The sequence below is a fragment of the Dromiciops gliroides genome, chromosome 2, assembly GCF_019393635.1.
Source record: "Dromiciops gliroides isolate mDroGli1 chromosome 2, mDroGli1.pri, whole genome shotgun sequence".
NCBI lineage: Eukaryota > Metazoa > Chordata > Mammalia > Microbiotheria > Microbiotheriidae > Dromiciops > Dromiciops gliroides.
In genome coordinates, this window is record NC_057862.1 from 420,871,356 (window position 1) to 420,893,294 (window position 21,939).

The 21,939-nt window shown below is 40.7% G+C and overlaps 2 protein-coding genes across 3 annotated transcripts in view; one reads left to right on the forward strand and one right to left on the reverse strand.

The window, feature by feature from the left end:
* Positions 1-12,856, forward strand: part of ANGPTL2 (angiopoietin like 2) — a 62,972-nt gene extending 50,116 nt beyond the window's left edge. The window contains exons 4-5 of the mRNA XM_043981907.1: positions 6,701-6,971; positions 10,876-12,856. Of these exons, the coding sequence (XP_043837842.1) occupies positions 6,701-6,971; positions 10,876-11,075 (471 nt within the window). The 3' untranslated portion in view covers positions 11,076-12,856. The remainder of the gene's footprint in view (positions 1-6,700; positions 6,972-10,875) is intronic.
* RALGPS1 (Ral GEF with PH domain and SH3 binding motif 1) overlaps positions 1-21,939 on the reverse strand; it is a 632,069-nt gene that overhangs the window by 317,882 nt on the left and 292,248 nt on the right. The gene's annotated exons all lie outside the window — the stretch shown is intronic.

Here is a 21,939-nt window from a genome sequence, read left to right on the forward strand (position 1 = left end):
TCTCTTCTTTTTCTTCTTCCTTCTCCTCCTCCTCCTCCTCTTCCTTCCTCTTCTTCTTCTTCTTTCTCTCTCTCTCTCTCTCTCTCTCTCTCTCTCTCTCTCTCTCTCTCTCTCTCTCTCTTGGCTTCCCTGACTTCCTTCAAGAGTCAGCTTAAATCACACCTGCTGCAAGAGACCTGCAATGGTCTCTTCCCCAAACACATACACTAATTAGCTCCTTCCCTCTAAGCTTACTTTCCATTTATTCTTATATAAGGATATAGCTTGTATATACCTAGTCATTTACATGTCTTTCTGCAGTATAAGGTGATATAGCTTGTATATACCTAGTCATTTACATGTCCTTCTACAGTATAAAGTTAGTTCCTTGGAAACAGGGATTATTTCTGCCTTTCCTTGTATCCTTAGCACTTACCACAGTGTCTGACACATAGTAAATGTTTAATACATGCTTTTGACTTGTTGACTTAACAAAAACCCCATTAACTCTACTGATTTTGAAGGAAGGACTTTTCATTGGAAAAAGGATATTATGTGTTCAGAAACAAAACAAGACAAAAGAAATTTGCTTTGTTAAATATTACCTGCAAAGATATTCTCAGCATGAAGGTCAAGAATTACAAAGCAACTAATATATAAATCTAATAAAGAGATTTGTGATAATACTGTCTCTAAAACCACCTTCCACTAGGAACTATATTATTCTTGTTGAGCTTCCTGAATCACTAGTAGAAGCCCAGAGTCACTCGGTCTTTGTCTTTACGTGTCTCATGTGGCAAAATTGAAATTAATGTTATAGGAAATACCTTTATCCTCAATACTGGATGTGAGAAAACCTTTCACTCCCAGCCCTAGTATGGAAAATACTCTCACTCCTATCTTGGGTGTGGAAAACCCTTGATCCCATCCCTGGGTATGGAAAAATCTTCATTTCCATTCCTGTGTTTGAGACACACCCTCCTCTCTATCCCTAGGTGTGGAAAAATATCCTTACTCCCAACCCAGGGGCATGTGAAATACCCCTTCTCAGTCCTGGGCAGGACAAAAATCCTTGTTCCCAGCCCTGGATTTCCATCTCTGAGTTTAGGGAATACTTTCACTTCTAGCTCTAGACAATAGTTTCCCATCCAACCATAGGTGTGGACAAACTCCTTGCTCCTGCCCTGACTATGTGAAAGTTCTCCATTCTAAGGTCTAGGTAAAGACTCAAAGAGTTGCTTCTTACAGAGAAGATGACCATACTTTTATTAGACCAAGGGCATCTGCTTTAATTACTGAGATTTCCAGGTTCTCCTTCACACACCAGGTTAGTGAGAAGCTGCTGAGGTTGGTTAAAAGATGAAGGCTACTCTATCATCTCTCTACCTTCTCAGGTTCATCTTAAACATTTCTTCCCCCATCTTTCTCCCTTCTACTGGAAAAGAACTCAGGAATTAGTTATAGATGATTATATTCTATTGTCATGATTGCTATAACATATCATTTATTTTTTCATAGTATATCAACTTAGAGTTCTCCCCTATCTTTAAAAGAAGCTTTCATTTAAGCATGCAGTTTCCCTTCCCCCACCTCCTAACCACAATCCTATTTTTTTTCCTTTCCATCACCAAAGTTCTCAAACCAGTGCTATTCCTATTGCCTCTAAAGCATCCCACTCTGTCCCTTCTTAATTCCCTTCAATCTGGCTTCCAGAATTTGCTTCCTTGAAGGTTGGCAATGATCCTTGCCAAATCCAGTGGTCATGCTACTCTCTTTCTTCTCAATCTCTTTCCAGGATTTGGCAGTTGACCATACCCTCCTGCTTGAAATTCTCTCTTTCCTTGGCTTTCCTTTTATTACACTGGACTGGTTCTCTTTGACAGCTTCTTCTCTTTTTTTTCTTTGCTGGCTCCTCTTTTTTATACCTAACTCTACGTAGCCCCCAAGGCTTAGTCATTGGCCCCTGCTCTTATTTCTCCCTTCTACATATTTCTTGCTATCATCTCAAACTCGGCATGTCTAAAACCAAACTAGGTATCCCTTCCTCCAAAGCAGCTCCACTCTCAAATTCCCTGTCTCATAGACTCATAGCATTATAGTTGTGAGCCAGAAGGGATCTTAGAGGCCCTCAAATCTAACCCCTTTATTCTCCAGATGAATAAAGTGAGGCAGTAAGTATTCTAAAGATGAGATTGGAATCCATATCTTTCTGACTCCATTATACTATGATGCCTTTCATCTCTATTAATAAGTACCTTTCTCCCAGGAATAAAACCAAAATCACAGATTTTTAGACTTAGAGGAGACCTTAGAAACCATCTAGCTTAATCCCCCATTTTACATAGGAAGAAACTGAGGCCCACAGAATTAAAAGGACTTTCCCAGGGTCACATGACTAAAAGTTACAGAGCCAGCTCTTGACCTAGCCTTATGACAAATCTAGTGCTCTCTAAACCATGTTACTCCTCCTTGGAGTCATACGTATCTCTTCCTTTACCCTTTGTACTCAGTCCAAATTTTCCATTGAAACATCATATCTTATATGCATCCCTTTTATAGATCCTTACTGCTACCACCCTAGTCTCTAGATGCTGCTAGTCTCTCCCTTCCTGACACAACTCCTGGCAGATTCAACTCCCACCCCTGACACCAACTGAGTGACTTTGGAAGGGTCATTTAATCTCTCTGGGCCTCGATTTTCTTATCTGTAAAACAAAGAGTTTAGACTTAGATGTTCTCTGAGGTCCTTTCCTGCTCTAGAGATAAAAGTTAGTAAGTCAATAGTCAATAAGCATTTAAACATTTTGTCTATGCCTGGCTCTGAACCAGACACTGGGGAGAGATACAGAAAGAGGCAAAACAGGCTCTCTCCTCCCCACTTCCTTCTCAGAAGGAGCTCACATTTGAATAGAAGAATACAACATTTAAATAACTGGGCATATACATGATATATAGGGAATAGACAGGGCAGTCTGAAAGGGTAAGCCATTAGTAACTGGAGAAATTGGGGAAACCCTCTTGAAGCAGGGAGCACTTGAGTGGGTACTGAAAGAATCCAAAGAAACAAGGAAGCAGAGGTGAGGGTATGGAGCATTCCAGGCATGGGACACAGTCAGGACAAAGGCATGGCCATGGGAGATGTGTCTGAGGTCCTGCCAGGAGGCCACTGAAGCTGAACTGTGAAGTGCACGGAGAGGAGGAAAGCATAAGAAAACCATAGGATGAGGCATTAGAAGCATTAGGAGGAGCATTAAATGCCCAACAGACATTTATATTTGATACTTGAAGTAAGAGGGAGCCACTGAAGCTGGTTGAGCAGGGAAGATTATATGACCAGAATTATATTTTTAAAAAAATATCTTGGCAGATGAGTGGAGGATAAATTGTTGTGGAAAGAGATTGAAGGCAGAGAGAAGAGTTAAAAGGCTATTACAATAGTACAGGCAAGAGAGGATGAGGTTCTGGACTAGGGTTGTGGCTATGTGAGTAGGGAGAAGGAGACAGATATTGGGAAGGGATAAATGACAAGATTTGTCAACAGATTGACTATGTGGGTGAGTGAGTGTGAGGAATCAGTGATGACACCAAGATTATAGGCCTCGGTGACTGGGAGGATGGCAATGGGGACAATTTTCTGAAGAAGTTTGGAGGGGATGACATCAAGGGGGTAAGTAAAGGGATTTGCCTTGGCAAGGAGAAAAGCTAGCCCTCCATCTGAATCTAAGATCCTAAACCCTGTCTTCATTATTTCATTCTCTTGCTTACAAAACTTATTTTTAGGGGAAGCTAGGTGGCACAGTGGATAAAGTACTGGCCCTGGAGTCAGAAGGACCTGAGTTCAAATCTGTCCTCAGACACTTGACATTTACTAGCTGTGTGACCCTGGGCAAGTCACTTAACCCTCATTGCCCCACAAAACAAACAAACAAAAAACAAGGACAAATCCTATTTTTATTATAATAAAGCAAAAGTCCTCTGCCTACCTATGAATATGCTACATGCAGAAGAGAATTAGTCTTGGAGTAAAAAGAATGGAATCCCTATACTGGTTCCTACAATTGTAACGTGTGCGACCACTTCTTCATTCTGTATCTCACTTTCCCCATCTATAAAATGAGGATAACAATCTTGAGGCATCTACCTCACAGGGTTGTTGAAGGAAAAATTAAAATGTTCCCAAAGTCTTAGTGCTGTTTTAAGCTATTAAAGCTTAAACATTTAGGGAGCAGCTAGATGGCGCAGTGGATAGAGCACTGGCCCTGGAGTCAGGAGTACCTGAGTTCAAATCCGGCCTCAGACACTTAACTAGCTGGGTGACCCTGGGCAAGTCACTTAACCCCAATTGCCGCACTAAAAAAAAAAAGTGTAAACATTTAAGCTTAAATAAATTTAATTTTAATTTAAAGCTTTATAGTCTTGGACATGGGTCCTTTGTGGCTAATGTTTTCTGTTATGTTTTCTATTTTTAGTTCTCTTGAGTGAAATAAGATCTCTTCTACAGTCCAAAACATTTATAATTTAAACTTAAATGTTAAAGTTTTAATAGCTTAGAACAGCACTAAGACTTTTGGGACACCCTGTACTTTGTAAGCCTTAAAGTACTATAGAAATATAATGACATTCATTAGTACTTCTCTAATCTTATTACCAACTCAAATTTTCAACTCCAGTTGGTTTGTCTTCTCATTGTCCCATAAACATAAGTTCTCTTCGCTTTCCATTATGTCTGTCCCCTTACCTAGAATTCCATTCCCCAAATCTGAGCCTAGCTCAGATCAGACCTCTTTCATTAAGCTTTCCCTATTAGCTCTAGTCCACAATTATCTCCCTCCTTCACTGAATGCCAACTATTCTCAAAGTTGGTTCCCCCACAAAATTTCAAATTGAAACAATTATTTTTTTAGTATGAATGTGACCTCCCTGTTTATAATGACAACTAATAATAACTAACTATGTATTATCTAGTTTCTTATCCCCATTTTTAAAATGAGGGAAACCACACAGTTATTGAGTGTCTGATGCAGAATTTGTACCCAGGGCTTCCTGACTCCAAGTGCAGTGTTTTATTCAGCATAGCACAGTGCCTCCACCTTAAACTGTGGTCTCCTGGAGGGCAGGAATCATGTCCTCTATTTTTGTATTCCTTATCCCTGGATGAATATGTTAAGTATATTCCACAGATCACAGATCTCAGAATTAGACACAAGCTCAGAAGTCATTTGATCCCACTCTCACCTAAGCATGAATCCTTTCTACAATATTCCTGAAAAGTCTTCATTTGGATTTCCCTTAAAGATGCTCCAGCAAAGGGGAACTCACTATGTCCTAAGCCAGCATCATGAGACCATAGCTTTAGAGCTCCAAAGGACCGCAAAAGTCACCTAGTCCTACCTTCTCATTTTACAGATGAGGCAAGAGAAGCCTAGGTGGGTTAAATAACTTTCCCAAAGGTCACAGGAACAGGATCCAAACTCAGTGTACTAGAGCTGGCTGTAATAGGAAAGCTGATTGTTAAATTTTCAGTATGAGCATTTACACCTTGAAAAGAAGCAAAAGCTACAAATTAGGGCTTGTTTTATTGTTTGGTTGATTGACTAAGCTTAAGAAAGTGATGGAATGATGATAATAATTCAAATTAAACTTACAAGTATGCCATGTGTATGTGCCCTCCCCCCAACCCAGAAGAGGTGGTTGTTAAAAATTCAGGGGCGGCTAGGTGGTGCAGTGGATAAAGCACCGGCCCTGGATTCAGGAGTTCCTGAGTTCAAATCTGGCCTCAGACACTTGACACTTACTAGCTGTGTGACCAAGTCACTTAACCCCATTGCCCCATAAAAAAAAAAAATTCGTCAGCACATCCCTACTCCAAAGTCAGTGCTTTTTGTTGTTGTACCATACTGTTTCTCTTCATTTCACTTTTGGATAACTCTATTGATTTCCCCTAGACTTGGTGAGTAAATAAACAATTCTCTTTTCCTGATTACAGAACTACAGCTATTTGAATCTGCCCTGAATGATAACCAGGGCAGACCACCATCGAGGGGCAGATGTTGGGTGCAATGGCATTAAGTAGAGAATCTGGAGTCAGGAAGACTTGAGTTCAAATATGGCTTCAGACACTTGCTAGCTATGTGACCCTAGGAAGGTCACTTAAACCTGATTGGCTCAGTTCCTTATCTGTAAAATGAGCTGGAGAAGGAAATTGCAAGCCACTTCAATATCTTTGCCAAGAAAACCCCAAATGCAATCTCAAAGAGTTGGACATGACTGCAACCAATGAACAATAAAAGCAAAAAGGGTTATCAGACCTGGGAGTGCCAAGACTGGGTTTGCATAATTCCACTGGACTCCATCCACTTTCAGAGTTACAATGACAGTAAAGAAAAGTGAGGGGGTGGGGGAGGAACTGTGTGTTAAAGTAGAGCATACTCCATATTCCATTAATCTTCTTGGCTAACCCTTCTTCAGGCTGCCTGTATGAACTTAACCTATGGTGACAGCTTCAGGGAATTACCTTCAAAAGCAGAAAATCTGTTAATTTATTGAAGAGAAAATAAGTCCAAAGCATAAAGTTTTTTGGGTTTGAGTTTTTTTGTTTGTTTGTTTGGGTTTTTTTGTTTGTTTTTTTTTTACAACAAGCATTGCCAAAGGGTGGATCAGCCATTTTACCAGATGTGACAGTCCTCATAACTGATTATGGTAACACTCTCTTTCTTTACAGCAAGGATTTGGTAACATTGATGGAGAATATTGGCTGGGTCTAGAGAACATTTATTGGCTCACAAACCAAGCCAACTACAAATTGCTTGTAACAATGGAAGACTGGTCTGGACGAAAAGTCTTTGCTGAATATGCAAGCTTCCGACTGGAGCCAGAGAGTGAATACTACAAGTTGAGACTGGGACGGTATAATGGCAATGCTGGTGACTCCTTCACCTGGCACAACGGGAAGCAGTTCACCACCCTGGATAGAGACCATGACGTCTACACAGGTACGAGGGCCCACAGACAATACTGCCCAACAGTGTTTGGTGGGCCCATCTATTTCCATACACAGTAAAGCCATCAGCTTGTCAACTCAGTTTCCTCCTCCTCGAAATGAGGGGGGTGGCCCAGGTGACCTCTAAAGTTCCTAACAGCTCTACATTTGGTGATTCCCTTGATCCCACAAGACAGGGAACATTTCTGGGTGCCAGGAAGAGCTAGAGGAGCCAGGGCAAGACCACGCTCAGGCAGACATTTATAAAGGGTGGGGGGTGGGTGGGGCAGGGCAGGTACCTGCTGGTCAGTTGTTTTCTTTAAAGTAGAAAAACCATAACAATACCACTTCAGAGGCAAGGGTGATTAAGGCTATAGTGGCAATAGGAAGAGGAAAAATTGAAATAAGTTACTTCATTTCAGAAACTCCAAAAGGCTACATGGCCTAAGGAGTTGAGAAGAAAAGAAAGATTTAGAAGGACAATAGTGGAGGCAGCTAAGTGGTGCAGTGGATAGAATACCAGCCCTGGATTCTGGAGGACCTGAGTTCAAATCCGGCCTCAGACACTTGACACTTACTAGCTGTGTGACCCTGGGCAAGTCACTTAACCCTCATTTCCCTGAAAAAGAAGAAGAAGAAGAAGAAGAAGAAGGACAATAGTGTGGGGGAGTACAAATATGATCATTGACTTTAAAGAGCAGAAAGTCTGCCATATGGAAGAGCCGTATAGCACCAGAAAGGAGAACTAGGACTAATGGATAGAAGTTACATGAAGATGGATATTAGCTCAACATAAGGAAACATGTTCTAATAATCGGAGCTTTTGTACAATAGAATGGGCTACCTTTTGAAGTAATGAGTCCCCCACTCATACAATGGAAGTGTTCAGAGGCTGAAAGATCATTTCTCAGAGATAAAATAGATACGTGAAGCTCACTTCTGGCAGTCTACAGAACTAACTATGTGGTTTGAATCAGATGAAAATGTAATTGGAAAATATTTAACAAGATAAATAAAATCATAATACTACATGGGTAATATTAATTTGTGATTTTCTAAGGGATCTATTTGAATTTAACACTACTGCTATAAATAAGATTCCTGGACTAGATAGGAGAATGTGGAGAGAGGGAAGGTAGGAAGGCAGGGAGAGAAGGAAAGAAAGAATAAAAGAATAGAAGGAAGGAAAGAAGTGAGGGAGGGAAGGAGGAAAGAAGAAAGAAAAAGAAAAGAAAAATTTTCCATTCCATCTCTGAAATTATAGAATTATAACACCGACTTATAGGACCTCAGAAGTGAGAAGAGGTAAGAGAAGAAGAAACCTTTGTACAAGTTTGAGTGTGACATCCCCCTAGTCAAAAGCCTCCAATGGTGGGGTGGCTAGGTGGCGCAGTGGATAAAGCACTGGCCCTGGATTCAGGAATTCCTGAGTTCAAATCCGGCCTCAGACACTTGACACTTACTAGCTGTGTGACCTTGGGCAAGTCACTTAACCCCCACTGCCCTGCAAAAAACAAAAACAAAACAAAACAAAAAAAGCCTCCAATGGTTCACTATTACCATTCTGTGGGATAAAATATAAAAATTTCTCAGATTGGCATCAAAGATTCTCCACGATCTGTCTCCAAACCACCTTTCCAGACTTATTTCACACGATTTCCTACTGCAGCTTTATTTACTCTTTTAGTTTAAATTTTGACCTCTCTTTTCAGTGACTTCCAAAGCTTGATCTTCAGTCCTGATTTCTTTTTGAATTCTAGATCTACATTTCCAACTGCTCACCTAGACATTCCCACCTCCCTGAATTCAACATGTTGAAAACCAAACTGTTCTGATTTGGCTACTTCCATTAACATAACCATTTCCCTGGTCTTCCAAGTTTGTGACCTCAGGACTCCCTTGAGCCTCTCTCTTTCCCTTACCCCTTTCATCCAGTCAATTATCAAGTCCTGTTGAACCAATTATGCAACATCTATGCCATTCATCACCTCTTTTCTATTCCCATTGACATTTCCCTGGCACAGGGCTCTTATTAGTATTTGCTTGGTCTATTGCTACAATCTCCTAATAGGTCATTCTGCATTCCCTCTTTTCCTACTCCAATCCATTCATCATAGCAGTGCCAGAATGATATTTATTATGTATAGAACTGGTCATACCAGTGCTGCTTCAAAATCTTCAGTGACTCATTGCTTACTGAGTAAAGTTCAAACTCCCCTGCCTGATATTTAAGAATGCCCTCCCTATCTATTGTTCTCCTACCTTTCCCTACCTTACCTCATAGCATTTCCCTCTGTATCTGCATCAGTGGTGTCAAACCCATATAGAAATAGAGCCCTGTGAACCTCGTACTGACTTAGAAAGTCACAAATTAACATTATTTATGTCGAATGGCCACATCTAGGAGTTTTTTGTGGGCTTTGAGTGACACCGCTGCTCTACACTCTAGCTAAATTAGACTCTGATTTCTCTTTTTTATACTCTGAAATTTCCTTCCTCTGTGTGTAGAATACCTTTCCCATCTCCCTCTTCCTTTATTGAATTCCTGCCCATTCATTAAAACCTGAATCAGATCCCACTTCTTCCATAAAGCCTCTCTTGATCACCACTCACAGACCTGAAGAATATCCTTTTCCCTTTAGCACTTTTCCCCACAGTACTTTGTTTTGTAAATTTCAGCTACATCTATACATAATATTATGTATGATAGTTATCTGTAGTGGTGTATTCTGTCCCTCTGTTAAGTCCATGTGATCAGAGTCCACATTTGATCTAAACTCTCTATGTTCCCAATTCCTAATTCCACATAAAGCATGCATTAAAAAAAGTTTGTTAAATTATAATCACATGATTACTCCCATTTAGACATCTGATATCAACTAATTAATCAATATGAATTCATTCAGTGCCTTCCACGTTCCAGGCATTGATTGCACAAGGTGATACAAAAATTTCTACCTGTGAAGGAGCTTATACCCTTTTGATTCTAGCTGAATTAGACTATTAACTGTCCCCATTCTTTTTTTTTTTTTTTTTTTGGTGGGACAATGAGGGTTAAGTGACTTGCCCAGGGTCACACAGCTAGTAAGTGTCAAGTGTCTGAGGTCAGATTTGAACTCAGTTCCTCCTGAATCCAGGGCTGGTGCTTTATCCACTGCACCACCTAGCTGCCCCCAACTTTCCCCATTCTTGACCTGTCCTCTCATGCCTACATTCATCCAAGCTCTTCCCCAAGCCAGGACTAGCAGCATGATACAGTGAGAATAGTACTAGATTTTGAGTTGGAGGAACTGGGTTCTAATCCCACCTCTGCCACTTAATACTTGTGTGATCTTGGACAAGGCACCAAAAATGTCTGAGCATCAGTTCCTCATTAATAAAATGGAAGAGCAGGACTAGAAGGTTTCCAAGGTCTCACTGAGTTCTAAATTTAGGATTTTATGTCCTATGAACATAGTCCCTCCTCATCCCTTGTCCCCTTTCCTATAAAGGCTTACATGACTCTCTCCAGATGGCACCTCCTCTGACTTCTGTGGATCACTTTGTTGGGATTTCTCTTTTGCCCCATAACATTCTCCTTCACAGTTTACTTTCCTATGTACATGTCCTATCCTGCTATTGGACTATAAACTCTTTGGATTATTATTCATCTCTCTATTCCTAGCACTCATCCTCAAGAAAAAAATAAAACTATCTTTCCTGAATCATTTCCAGGGGGCCTTCCCATGTCTCAGCGAAGCTGGGAAGACTTCTCCATGTTTATGTGGGGGTAGGAGAATTTGACTTTTTCTTTCTGCCAGGAACACTCAGCTAATTTAACTCAAAAGCAAGGCTCTTTACTCATAGAAGAGGGCAACTGGGCTAAATATGCCCCTCTTTGTGGGTAAACCTCACTGATTTTTCTGATTTTCTTCCAGGAAATTGTGCTCACTACCAGAAAGGAGGCTGGTGGTACAATGCCTGTGCCCACTCCAATCTCAATGGGGTTTGGTACCGAGGAGGTCATTATCGCAGTCGCTATCAGGATGGAGTCTATTGGGCCGAATTCCGAGGAGGGTCTTATTCTCTTAAGAAAGTGGTGATGATGATTAGACCAAATCCCAACACATTTCACTAAAAGAAGCTTCTCTCTTCCAATCTTGGACTCCCATCTGCCACCACCCAGCCTGAGCAAAAGCTGAGCATGCTCTCCAGAAATCATCTCTTCTGCAGCCTGGAATGCCAGGTCTTTGAGGTTTGTTACGAGGAAGCAAGGACTTGTTGCTGCATCCGATTTTCATAAACCATTGCCACAGATAACGGAATTCAAATGATGCAGTATTCTCTGCCCATGAGACCTTTCTTCATGCCAGGAAGCAACTAATGTAGCCCGTTCTTATAGACAGAAGAGGAAAAGGGTAAGACTGCAGATAGCTTTTCTGATGAATTAGCTCTCAGTCCTGGGAACACATAACAGCAGAATATTTTTACTTTACAGAAGTGTATATTTTAACATACACTGTTGTACAAGTGTATATGTATACATACATATACACATATGCTTTCAGTTCCCAAGTGTTTGAGCTACTAAAAACTGGTCAATCATCCTCATCACAGGAAACTATTTCTTTTGAAACAATGTACAGCACTTGACAAACCAACAATCAGCTATCAGTGAGATTAAAGTCAATTTATGCTTCATTATCTCAAATTGAGAAAGGATGCACTTGAATAGTCCAAGGAGTGAATGTGTGTCCACCATTCAAAGACACTCATTGCACTAGATGACCTCTGAAGTCCCTTCCAACTCTGAGAGGCTATGATTCAATGTTTCTTGGAATCTTCCTTAGTATTAATGTCTCAGATACAGCAGGTTCCCAGCTTTCTCTGTCAAGGCATCCTGTTGGTATTCAACCAAGTTTCAGGGACTTTCTTTCCATTTCTATACTTATATTTCTCCTCTTTCTTTGTTGCATCCTCAGTATCTCTCTATTCTTTCAGCATGATGAGGCACAGATCTTTCCCCCTTCTCAATAACTGCTACTGTCCTTAACTTACATTTCCCTATTACTTTTAACCATACAGGCTCCATCCTTCTCTTAGCAGTACCTTCTGGTCAAGGAATTCTTTCAGAATGAAGTCTTAGAACTCTTAAGCCCCTGAGCAGGAAGTGGGCTTGGGCCCAGGTCAGGAAAGGAGTCAGTCAGTGTTATAATCCTAAACACCTACTCTATAGCTCAAGAGTGAATTTTCATTCATAGTTTGGCTAATACATCATTTCAACCTTCACACAAATACCATCCTACAACTTTCACCATGTGTTGTATCTAAGTTCCGTCAGGATCTAGACATTTAAGCCATAAAATGGCTCCAGACCAAAAACCAACCCACCGGGTCTTGAACACCAATGGACAATACCAACAAAACACTGATGCCTGATCTCTAGATACGAGATCACTTTACTCTGAGAAAGCTACGTCATCAGAAACAAGACCATTCAGTTAATTGCCTGCCATACCCAATATGGAATTTGCCGATTTGTTTGTGAAGAGCACAACTGCCTTATAGAAACTTGACCCTATCAATCTTGCCAGATGATGTAATTTTCTAGCTTAATGTTATCATAGGACATGTTGCAAAACAAAATAATATGATGGGCTAACAATTAGTGAAGCTCTTGGCAGTTTACCATATCACACAATAAATCTGTGAGATCCCCATGCCTTATTATATACTGTACATACATGTGTGTGTGCCTGTTCCCCTTATTACCTCAGTATTTCTCAAAAAAATGTATGATGTGTAATAAAGTGATGTCTGATGTAGCATGTGTTGTATATATAAAAAGTAGGGTTTTTAATATATTCCCAAATTATCCTTGTAATGACACAAATCTGCAATAAAAATCCACAAATGATATTTTGATGTATTCATATGGTGCATTATTATTTTAAAAATTCCTTCCAAATGCTTAACCTATGACATCTTCCTCAAATAAAAACAGGAAATGAGAGAGAAATGTAGAGGAAGTCTACTGGCATTAATTCAGATGAAATGTGGCCATTAAAAGAAGTAAGATGCATGTGAATTTTTCAATAAAATGATCCGAAAAATTTCTCTAGGTACCCGGTATCTTGGCACCTTTGCTTGGGTCCAGGTGCCACAGGATTCTACATGTTTCTTCATAGAATCTCAACATATCAGAGTGGAAAGGAACCTCAAAAACCCCTCCCCCAGTCCAATCCCTACCTGGACAAGAATCTCCACTATAACATGCCCAACAAATGTGTCTTCATGTGGAGAACTCTATCAAGGGGAAGCCCATTTCCTCCCAAGGTAGCCCTTTATATTTTGGAGAAGTTTTAACTGTTATGAAAAATTTTCTTACATCACATCTAAATGTAATTCTCCTCATCCACCCACTGTACTGAGTTCTGCCTATTCCAACCAGGTAAATAGCTCTTTAAATACTTGAAAGCTGTGATCCCCTGCCTCCAAATTCTGTCTTCTCCAAACTAAAAATCCTTCAATTCCTTTAATCTCTTCATGTATGTTGCAGTTTCTAATCCCGTTACCATCATAGTCACTTTCCTCTCTAACACTCTCCAGATTATCAATAGCCTTCTTAAGATGTGATGTCCAGGGGCAGCTAGGTGGCGCAGTGGATAGAGCACCGGCCCTGGAGTCAGGAGTACCTGAGTTCAAATCTGGCCTCAGACATATAACACTTACTAGCTGTGTGACCCTGGGCAAGTCACTTAACCCCAATTGCCTCACTAAAAAAAAAAAAAAAAAAAAAAAGATGTGATGTCCACTTCTAAACATAGTGCCCCAGATAATGTCTTGATAAGGGCAGGAGATAGTGGAACCATTATTTTTCTTCGATGGATGCTATGCTGTTATAAATGGAGTCCAAGACCAAATTTGCTTTTGTAGCTGATACCTCACTTTGATTCATATCAAGCTTATAGTCTATTCAGACCATTCCCTCTCCCCATGCCCCAAGTCCAGGTCATATGAATATACAAAAAGGTGTCCTGGCTGCAGGAATGGAAGTAGGAAGGACTCTCTTCTGGAAGAGTTACTCCTGGAGGCCCTCTAGCTCCGGCTCAGACATATACATGAACTCAACGATACCTATGACCTAAGAATAAGGTCTACTGGATAGCTATGACACAGGTGACACAGATAGTGGATTTTCTCCTTTCTTTTAAAAGAATCATGGAAATCTATGTAATACGCCAGGAAAAAATGGCCCCTGGTGGTAGAATGGGGCTACAATGAGTGAGTACTATTACTAAGCAGTTTACTAAAATTACTGTCCCGCCCCTGCCACCAGAATAGGACTACAGATAGGAAAAGGAGGTCCCCTGGTAGAAGACATTTGGAAGAAGATGCAGCCCTGATTCTAGAAAATGGAAAGGTCATGAAAGGTCATGAAAGATTCTTAGGATCTTCCAAATTCAAGGTCAGGCCATTCTCTTGTTACAAGCATTCTTGTGACAAGAAAAAGTCCTTTCTCATGGTTCATAACCCCGCATTGACCCCTTAAACAATATGACTGCCCTTGACTTGTACAAGAATGTTTTAGCCCTAGAAATATCAGCACCAACAAAATAGCCAGAAGTCTCTAAATCTATTATAGCCAAGGCAAACACTTCACAAATATAACTTAAGTAAATGACTCACACAATGGCAGAGCTTCTAAATACAAGTGTATTCATAAGTCATACGTCATAATTCACCAGTGCAAGAACTATTCACCTGCTAATGGGTCTGGGTCAGCTCAAATGCCAACTCCTCTGTAAAGGCTCCATAGTGTAGTACACTGGAAAGAGTGTTAGACTTGGAGTTAGGACCTGGGTTCAAGACCAGGCTCCAACATTTACAATAACCATATGTTACTCAACCTCTCTCAGTTTCAGTTTCCTAATCTGTAAAATGAGGAGCTTATACTACCTATCTCAAAAGACTGCTGTGAAAAAAATACTCTACAAACCTTAAAGCAATAAATCAACATAGATTATTACAAATGTTATCTACATTTTATATTTCCCTTAGATCCTAGCACAGTGCTCTTAAAACAATAGGCGCTTAAACTGTTTATATTCCTACATGGGAGGATGATACTTCTAACTCATAAGAACTTTCTCAGTATTAGGGCAGCTGAAAGGAATATACTTAGAGGGCACAGGTGTGAATTGAATATGAAGGGATGATATCTGTAAAGCATTTATTTTGTTTATACTTTTTTGTGGGGCAGGCAGGGTGGGGTGGCTTATGTCTGGGGTCAGATTTGGGCTCGGGGACTCCTGGGTCCAGGGCTGGTGCTTTGTCCACTGTGTCACCTAACTGCCCCATGATGACATCTTTAAAATAAAGTTAAGGGGTAAGAGGAATGCACTGGAAGAAAGGGAAAATGAGAGGTGGAATGGGGTAAAGTAGCTCACATAAAAGAAACAAGAAAAAGCTTATGGAGTAGAGGGGAAGATGGGGAAGGAGCAGGGGAGTGAGTGAGCCTTACTCTCATCAGAATTGGCTCAAAGAGGGAATAACATACACACCCAAGTGGGTATAGTAATATATCTTGCCCTGCAGGAAAGTGGGAGGAGAAGGGGATAAGGAGGGGAGAGGCAAAGGAAGGGAGGGCAGATTCGGGGAGGGGACAGCAAAAAGTGAAACACTTTGGAGGAGGGATAGGGTGAAAGAAGATAGAAAAGAATAAATATCAAGTGGAGGGAATAGGATGGAGGGTAATATATTTAGCAATAATAACTTAAAGAAATGATGAACAGGATGCTATCAGAAGGACTTATGAAAAATGCAATCTACCTACAGAGAATGAACTGATGGTATCTGAATACAGATTGAAGTATAATTTTTCTTGTTAGTTCCTCTTTCTAAAGTTATTTTTTCTGTTTTCTTTCACAACATGATTAATGTTGAGATGTTTTGCATGACTGCACATATATAAATTATATTGAATTGCTTGATTTCATAGGGAGGGGTGAGGAGGGAGGGAGGAAGAAAATTTGGAACACAAAGTTTTAAAAAATCAATGTGGAAAAATTTGGTTTTTTACATGTAGCTTGGAGAAAATTCTAAATAAATAAATTTATATTAAAAAAAAAAAGAAAATCATTGTAAGAGACAGGAATTAAACTCAGGTTATGTGACTGCAGTTTGGAAAAAACAATAGGCTCATGATAAATGTTTATTCAACTAAATTATCTATGTGTCATATACCTGCACTAGACTGTAAACTCCAAGATGGACTGTGTCTTATTAAAATGGTACAAATTTCCCAGCACCCAGCTGGGTGTATCACATCAGGAATTAGAACCACATTTCTTTTCCCAAAAGTACAGCAGGGAGTCTGTCATCATAAGATCTGAAGAAATTCTTACTATTAGATTATGAAAGTTCAGGTCATTGATCCAGAGCCTTCATTTTAAAGAGGTTGAAATGGGTCCAGAGATGGCAAGGGCCTTGCCCAAGATTATATAGTTAACAGGTATGAATACCCAGAATTCAAATGCAGTTCCTCAGTCAGCAGGTCAATAAATATTTGAGTGTCTCCTATGTGCCAAGCACTGTGCTAAGCACAGGTAAAAATGAAAAGATAGTCCCTGCCTTTTGGAAGCTAACAATCTAATGGAGAAAGATAAAAGGAAACTGAAATGTCGGGGTGGGGAGGAGGTAAGGGGTTCTAGGGCAAGGGAGGGTAGTGAAGACATCCAAAAACACCGTAGCTGGTAGGAAATGGAGAGATTGTGCTGTGCCTATTTCTGAAATAGAGGCCCTGGTACCCATGGTCCTGTTCTCCAGTCATAGGGTCCAAGAAGAGAGGCAGAGGCTACTGATGAAATGACTACCAGGCAGATTCAATCTTGCAGGGAAATGAGATTTTCAAATAACAAGTTTCCTTGGGAAGGAAAGAATGATGAAGTCCAAAGATGTCCAAAAGCAGTGTAGCTGTTGAGAGAAAACTATGCTGAATCCCTTTCTTAAGCAGAGGTCCTCCGTTCCTAAATCCTGGGGAAGCTCAGGGAAGAGCCATGTACAAGCTAAGATGAGACTCATCTGACATGATTTAGAAAGGTTGTGGAGGTAGATGAGGAAGAATGGATGGCATTTGTTAACAATGGTCCACAGTTCTTATGGGCTTTCATTGAATATCTCAGGTAGGTTTGGCTGCCCTGGTGAGCCTGGGGCCTAAGGTGGGTGAGTACAAATCTCCTGGGAGGCATGTAGGTCTGCCTACAGAGTGCAAAAAAGCATTTCTCAATATGGGGTACTGATAAATATGAACCCAGGGCGAGGATTTTAGTGTTTACCATTAGTCCTTACAATACAAGTCTGCCAGGTCATAATCAGATCCAGGAACTGATAATGAAAACCAAGCCTTCAGGGTCGTAGCTACAATGCAGTATGTCCAGGTCCATGCAGTTTCTACCATTCTTAGGCAGAGTGTAAGGAAATGGTCCAAGGGCAGGAATGCCCTGCCTTAGCTGGCAAGGACAGACACGGCCCAGGACCTGTAGATTCCATCTTGAAATCTCTTTTCTTCCTTCAAGGCCCAGTTGGGGTGTCACCTCCACAGTTAAGCCTGTTTTGATCCTCTCTGAGCAACAGTTCCCAAAGTCTGTGTGGGGACCCTTGAGATCCTCAAGACCCTTTTGGGGTTGGAGGGCTATGAGGTGAAAAACTATTTTCATAACAATATCAGGATATTTTTATTTCTACTAACAGCAAAGAATGATAGATATTACACAAGTGAACAAAAGAGTTTTTGGGGGGGGGGCAGGGGAAGGTGGGGAAATGTATCTTCCATAATCTTTTAAGAGTGTAAAAGGGGGTCAGCTAGGTGGCACAGTGGATAAAGCACCGGCCCTGGATTCAGGAGGACCTGAGTTCAAATCCGGCCTCAGACACTTGACACTTACTAGCTGTGTGACCCTGGGCAAGTCACTTAACCCCCATTGCCCCGCAAAAAAACTCCAAAAAACAGTGTAAAAGGGCCATGGGAGACCAAAAAATTTCAAACTGCTGGCCCAAAGGAAAGTGAACTCTTTCTCTTTCCTGAAGAACTCTGTATCTCTCCTTTGTCCATATTAGTCTATGTCTGTTAAACCTAGAGGTGTACGTCGCTATGTTTCCTTGCTAGACTATAATCTTGAGTGAAAAGGATGTGTGTTTTCATCTTTTTTATTCCTAGCATTGAACACATAGTAGTTGTTTAATAAAGATTTTTAAAAATTTAATTGCCTGAAGTCTTGCTAGACATTTGGGACCTGGATCCTCACCAGGCTCCTTACTGGCAACAGGCCACTCCTTGTTCTAATTACTTCCCTATCACACCATGAGTCATAGCCCTGGAGGGGGTAAGAGAATAAACCCTGAAGATTGCATATTTTTTCCATAATTACAAATAAAAAATGCTTATAGCAATAACATATCCAGAGTACATCCTACCTCCCCATCTAGTAACTGAACAGGGGTCATTTCACCACATTTCTATTTTATCAAAGGCATCATCATGTTCTCCTCCTTTTAATGGCCAAGAATCCAACCTCAGAGTCATCTTTCTCCTTTTCCCTTGTCTCACAGTAGTATCTCCTATATCTGACTCTTTCTTTCTATTCTTCCCTGTCCCCATCCTCTTTTACAGGCTCATTATCTCTTGCCTGAACCACTGCAAAAACTTTGTAATAGGCCTCATTGCCTCCAGTCTATCCCACTTGATCCCATTTTAAAATATCACGAGATTAATCTTCCAATTTATAGTTCTGATCATGTCATTTCTCCACTCAAAAAACATTCAATGGCTCCCTATCATTTCTTGAATAAAGTTCAAACTCCAGAACCTGTATTTTAGGCCCTTCCATATTGTGCTTTCCATTCTATCTATTGTCATCTCAATGATTAGCCTTGTCAGATTCTAGACTCTAGCCAAATGTTTCCATTAACTACCCCTTCTCTACTGGATTTTGAATCACTGAAGTGGCATCTGAACCCCAGCTCTTCTGTTTATAGCCTTTGTGCCCTTAAGCAAGTCAATTAAAATCTCTATGTCTCAGTTTTTTTAATATAAAATAAATTTTATCATATAAAATTATACGATACTAAGGCCCTTATTACCCTAAATCCTATGAGCTTCTAATAATTTTCTTTGAGCAACAGAGTCCTGTATGTCTTTCAAGACCAAGCTCAGATTCTTCTTCCACAAAGCCTTCCTTGATCCTCCCAGGTAGAAGGGAGTGAGCTCTCCCTCATGTTCTCTGACAGCACTTTTTACTCTTCTTTTACACTTATTTAAACTCTAAATTGTACTCTATTTACCTGTGTTTTTGAAGACTGAAATTGTTTCTTCTTCACCTTTTTATCCCCCATAGTGCCTTGTATAAAGGAAAAAACGAAAGAAGAAACTAGTTATTAATGACCAAAACAGTCTTTTGCAGGGACTCTAGTGTTTTCAAGCAACTTGGAAGATGCCTCAACTACAAAGGGAGTCTGTTTTTTTAAAAAAACGTGCCCACGCTACCATGTTTTTCAAGCTATTTTGCAAGAGGACTGTCAGCACGTGGACTGCACACAGGCACACGGAGCCAACAGGCTCTGGAGCATGTGGAAAAATGAACTGAGTCTCTTGCTTCCTGGGCTAGGGACATCCTCCCAAGTGCACAACATGGGAAAGCTTCCTCACAGGCAAGAAAAGACACATTCCCTTTGGAAAGTTGGCTTTTCAGGCACTTTCTGTGGCAGTTTTGTTTTTAATTGTGACCAAAACATGAGCCCTAGAAATGTACAGCTCAAGCAGTTTGTGAACTCTGCTGGTGAGGCTGACCAACCCCTCATGAAAAATCGAAGTGAGGCCAGTTGCCGCTCCTCAAGTATAATTTAAGAGAAAATGAAGAGCAGCAGAGGGAACTCTGCCAAGGGAAAAAGGAATGGTCAAGTTTCAGGCATTTTTTCCTATAATGTGCTTTTCCAGGAATTATGTAACTTCTTCTCTTTAGATAAACACATCCTTTCAAGGGAGGTGGGGTGGGAAGGAGAAACATTCTTTCAAGAGGAAAAGTTTATTGAAGCCACTCTCCCAAGTTGGACAGGTTGTCCATGCAGAGGAAGCCCCACTTCTTCAAGGGGCAGTGCATTGAGAATGTCCCTCCCTGTCTATATCATTTTACCAAACTTTTAAGCACTGAGCAGGGAGAGGGATTTGAGTTACCATGCTTGAACCCACAGGGCAGCATTGGGAGCAATGGGTAGAAGCTGAAAGAAAACACATTTTGGCTCAATGTTGAGGAAAAACTTCCTGACAATGAGAGTTGTCCAAAAGTGGAGTAGGCTGCCTTGAGAGGTGGTGACTTCCCCTTCCCTGCAGTTTCTCAAGCAGAGGACAGCTGACCATTTGTCAGGAAGACTGTATAGAGAAGGAATTCCTGCTTAGCTATAAGGCCGACAAGATGAGCTCTACAGTCAGGTTCAACTCTAAAATTCTATGCTCTGAGAGAGTGCTGATCTGGTTAGGATCAACATCGCCTAGCTCTAGAACTGGAAGGGGCGTCTGAGTCCTTCACATCTGAGGAAACTAAGGCCTAGAGAGATTATGAGTTGCCAAAGGTCACAGAAGTAGTCTAAGGGGTGAGGTTTGAACACAGGTCTTTTGTGACTACTGAGCCAGGGCTCTTTCTATTTGTTGTACCACAAGGATCTCCCACACCCCCATGATATCAAAAGAGTGAGAGGACAAGCATCTACCATGTGGGATGGATTCTTTCTTAATGAAAGATCTGTGGGAAGACACAGCCAAGGATAGCACGGGACAGGAACACAAGGAGGGCCTTTGATCTGAATTGTCTGAGGAAGCATTTATTCTTTTTAAAATTTTTTTTATTTGCTTTTGCAGGGCAATGAGGGTTAAGTGACTTGCCCAGGGTCACACAGCTAGCGTCAAGTGTCTGAGGCCAGATTTGAACTCAGATCCTCCTAAATCCAAGGCCAGTGCTTTATCCACTGCGCCACCTAGCTGCCCCGAAGCATTTATTCTTAATGGACTTTTGAAACATCTACCTCAATAGTATCCCAGAAGTGGAACAACTAGGTGGTGTAGTGGACAGAGCACTGGCCCTGAAGTTGGATCTGAGTTCAAATCTCACCTTAAACACTTACTAGCTGAGTGATCCTGGGTAAGTCACTTAACCCAAATTGCCTTAAACATCTGGGGCCATCTCCAGTCATCCAGATATATATCTTGCCACTGCACCCAGATGTCTCTGGAGGAGAGTGAGGTTGGTGACTCTGCACAGCCCTCTCTTACTTAAATCCAGTGCAAGTCACAACATCACCTCCCAATGTCACGGTCCTCTTCATAAACAAAAGACAAACAACAACAACATCCCAGAAGGAGAAAACATAAAAATATTCTCATTTCACAGTCTCTGTTTGTCCTGCTCTCATTCTTTCTTATCTAGTTGTCTTTACTTCACTAGTCAGTATGAAGCTGAACAATTGTACCTTATCCGAGGTTATGGAAAGCTTGGCCCCACCTCTTGATGAAACCACAAAGTGAATGACTTTACTTTTGGTTACCAGATCCTGTTGCTTCCACCAATATAACTAAAAATTCTGAAAACAGGAGAAGACAGAAACTAAAGAGGCCTTTCAGCTGTAAGCACATTAGCAGATGGGATGATGCAGATGCCAAGGAGTGTCTTATAGGCCAAAGGAGATGTTACTGTTTGTTATTTCAGGTTATTCAAATTCAGAGATATTTAATTTTCTCAAAATTGACAAAATGAAATGATTGAAAAAGAAGTAACTTCAAGGAAAGACAAGTCATGAGATTTTAGAGCTGTCAGTCTTTTTAGAAGCGCTACCTCCCAGGGTTGTAAGGGGAGAGTTTTGCTTTAAATTGCTCTATTATCATAAAAATTTATTGGTATAGAAATGAGATCTATATTGTTATAGGAATATGAGTTAATATTACTAATAACAGT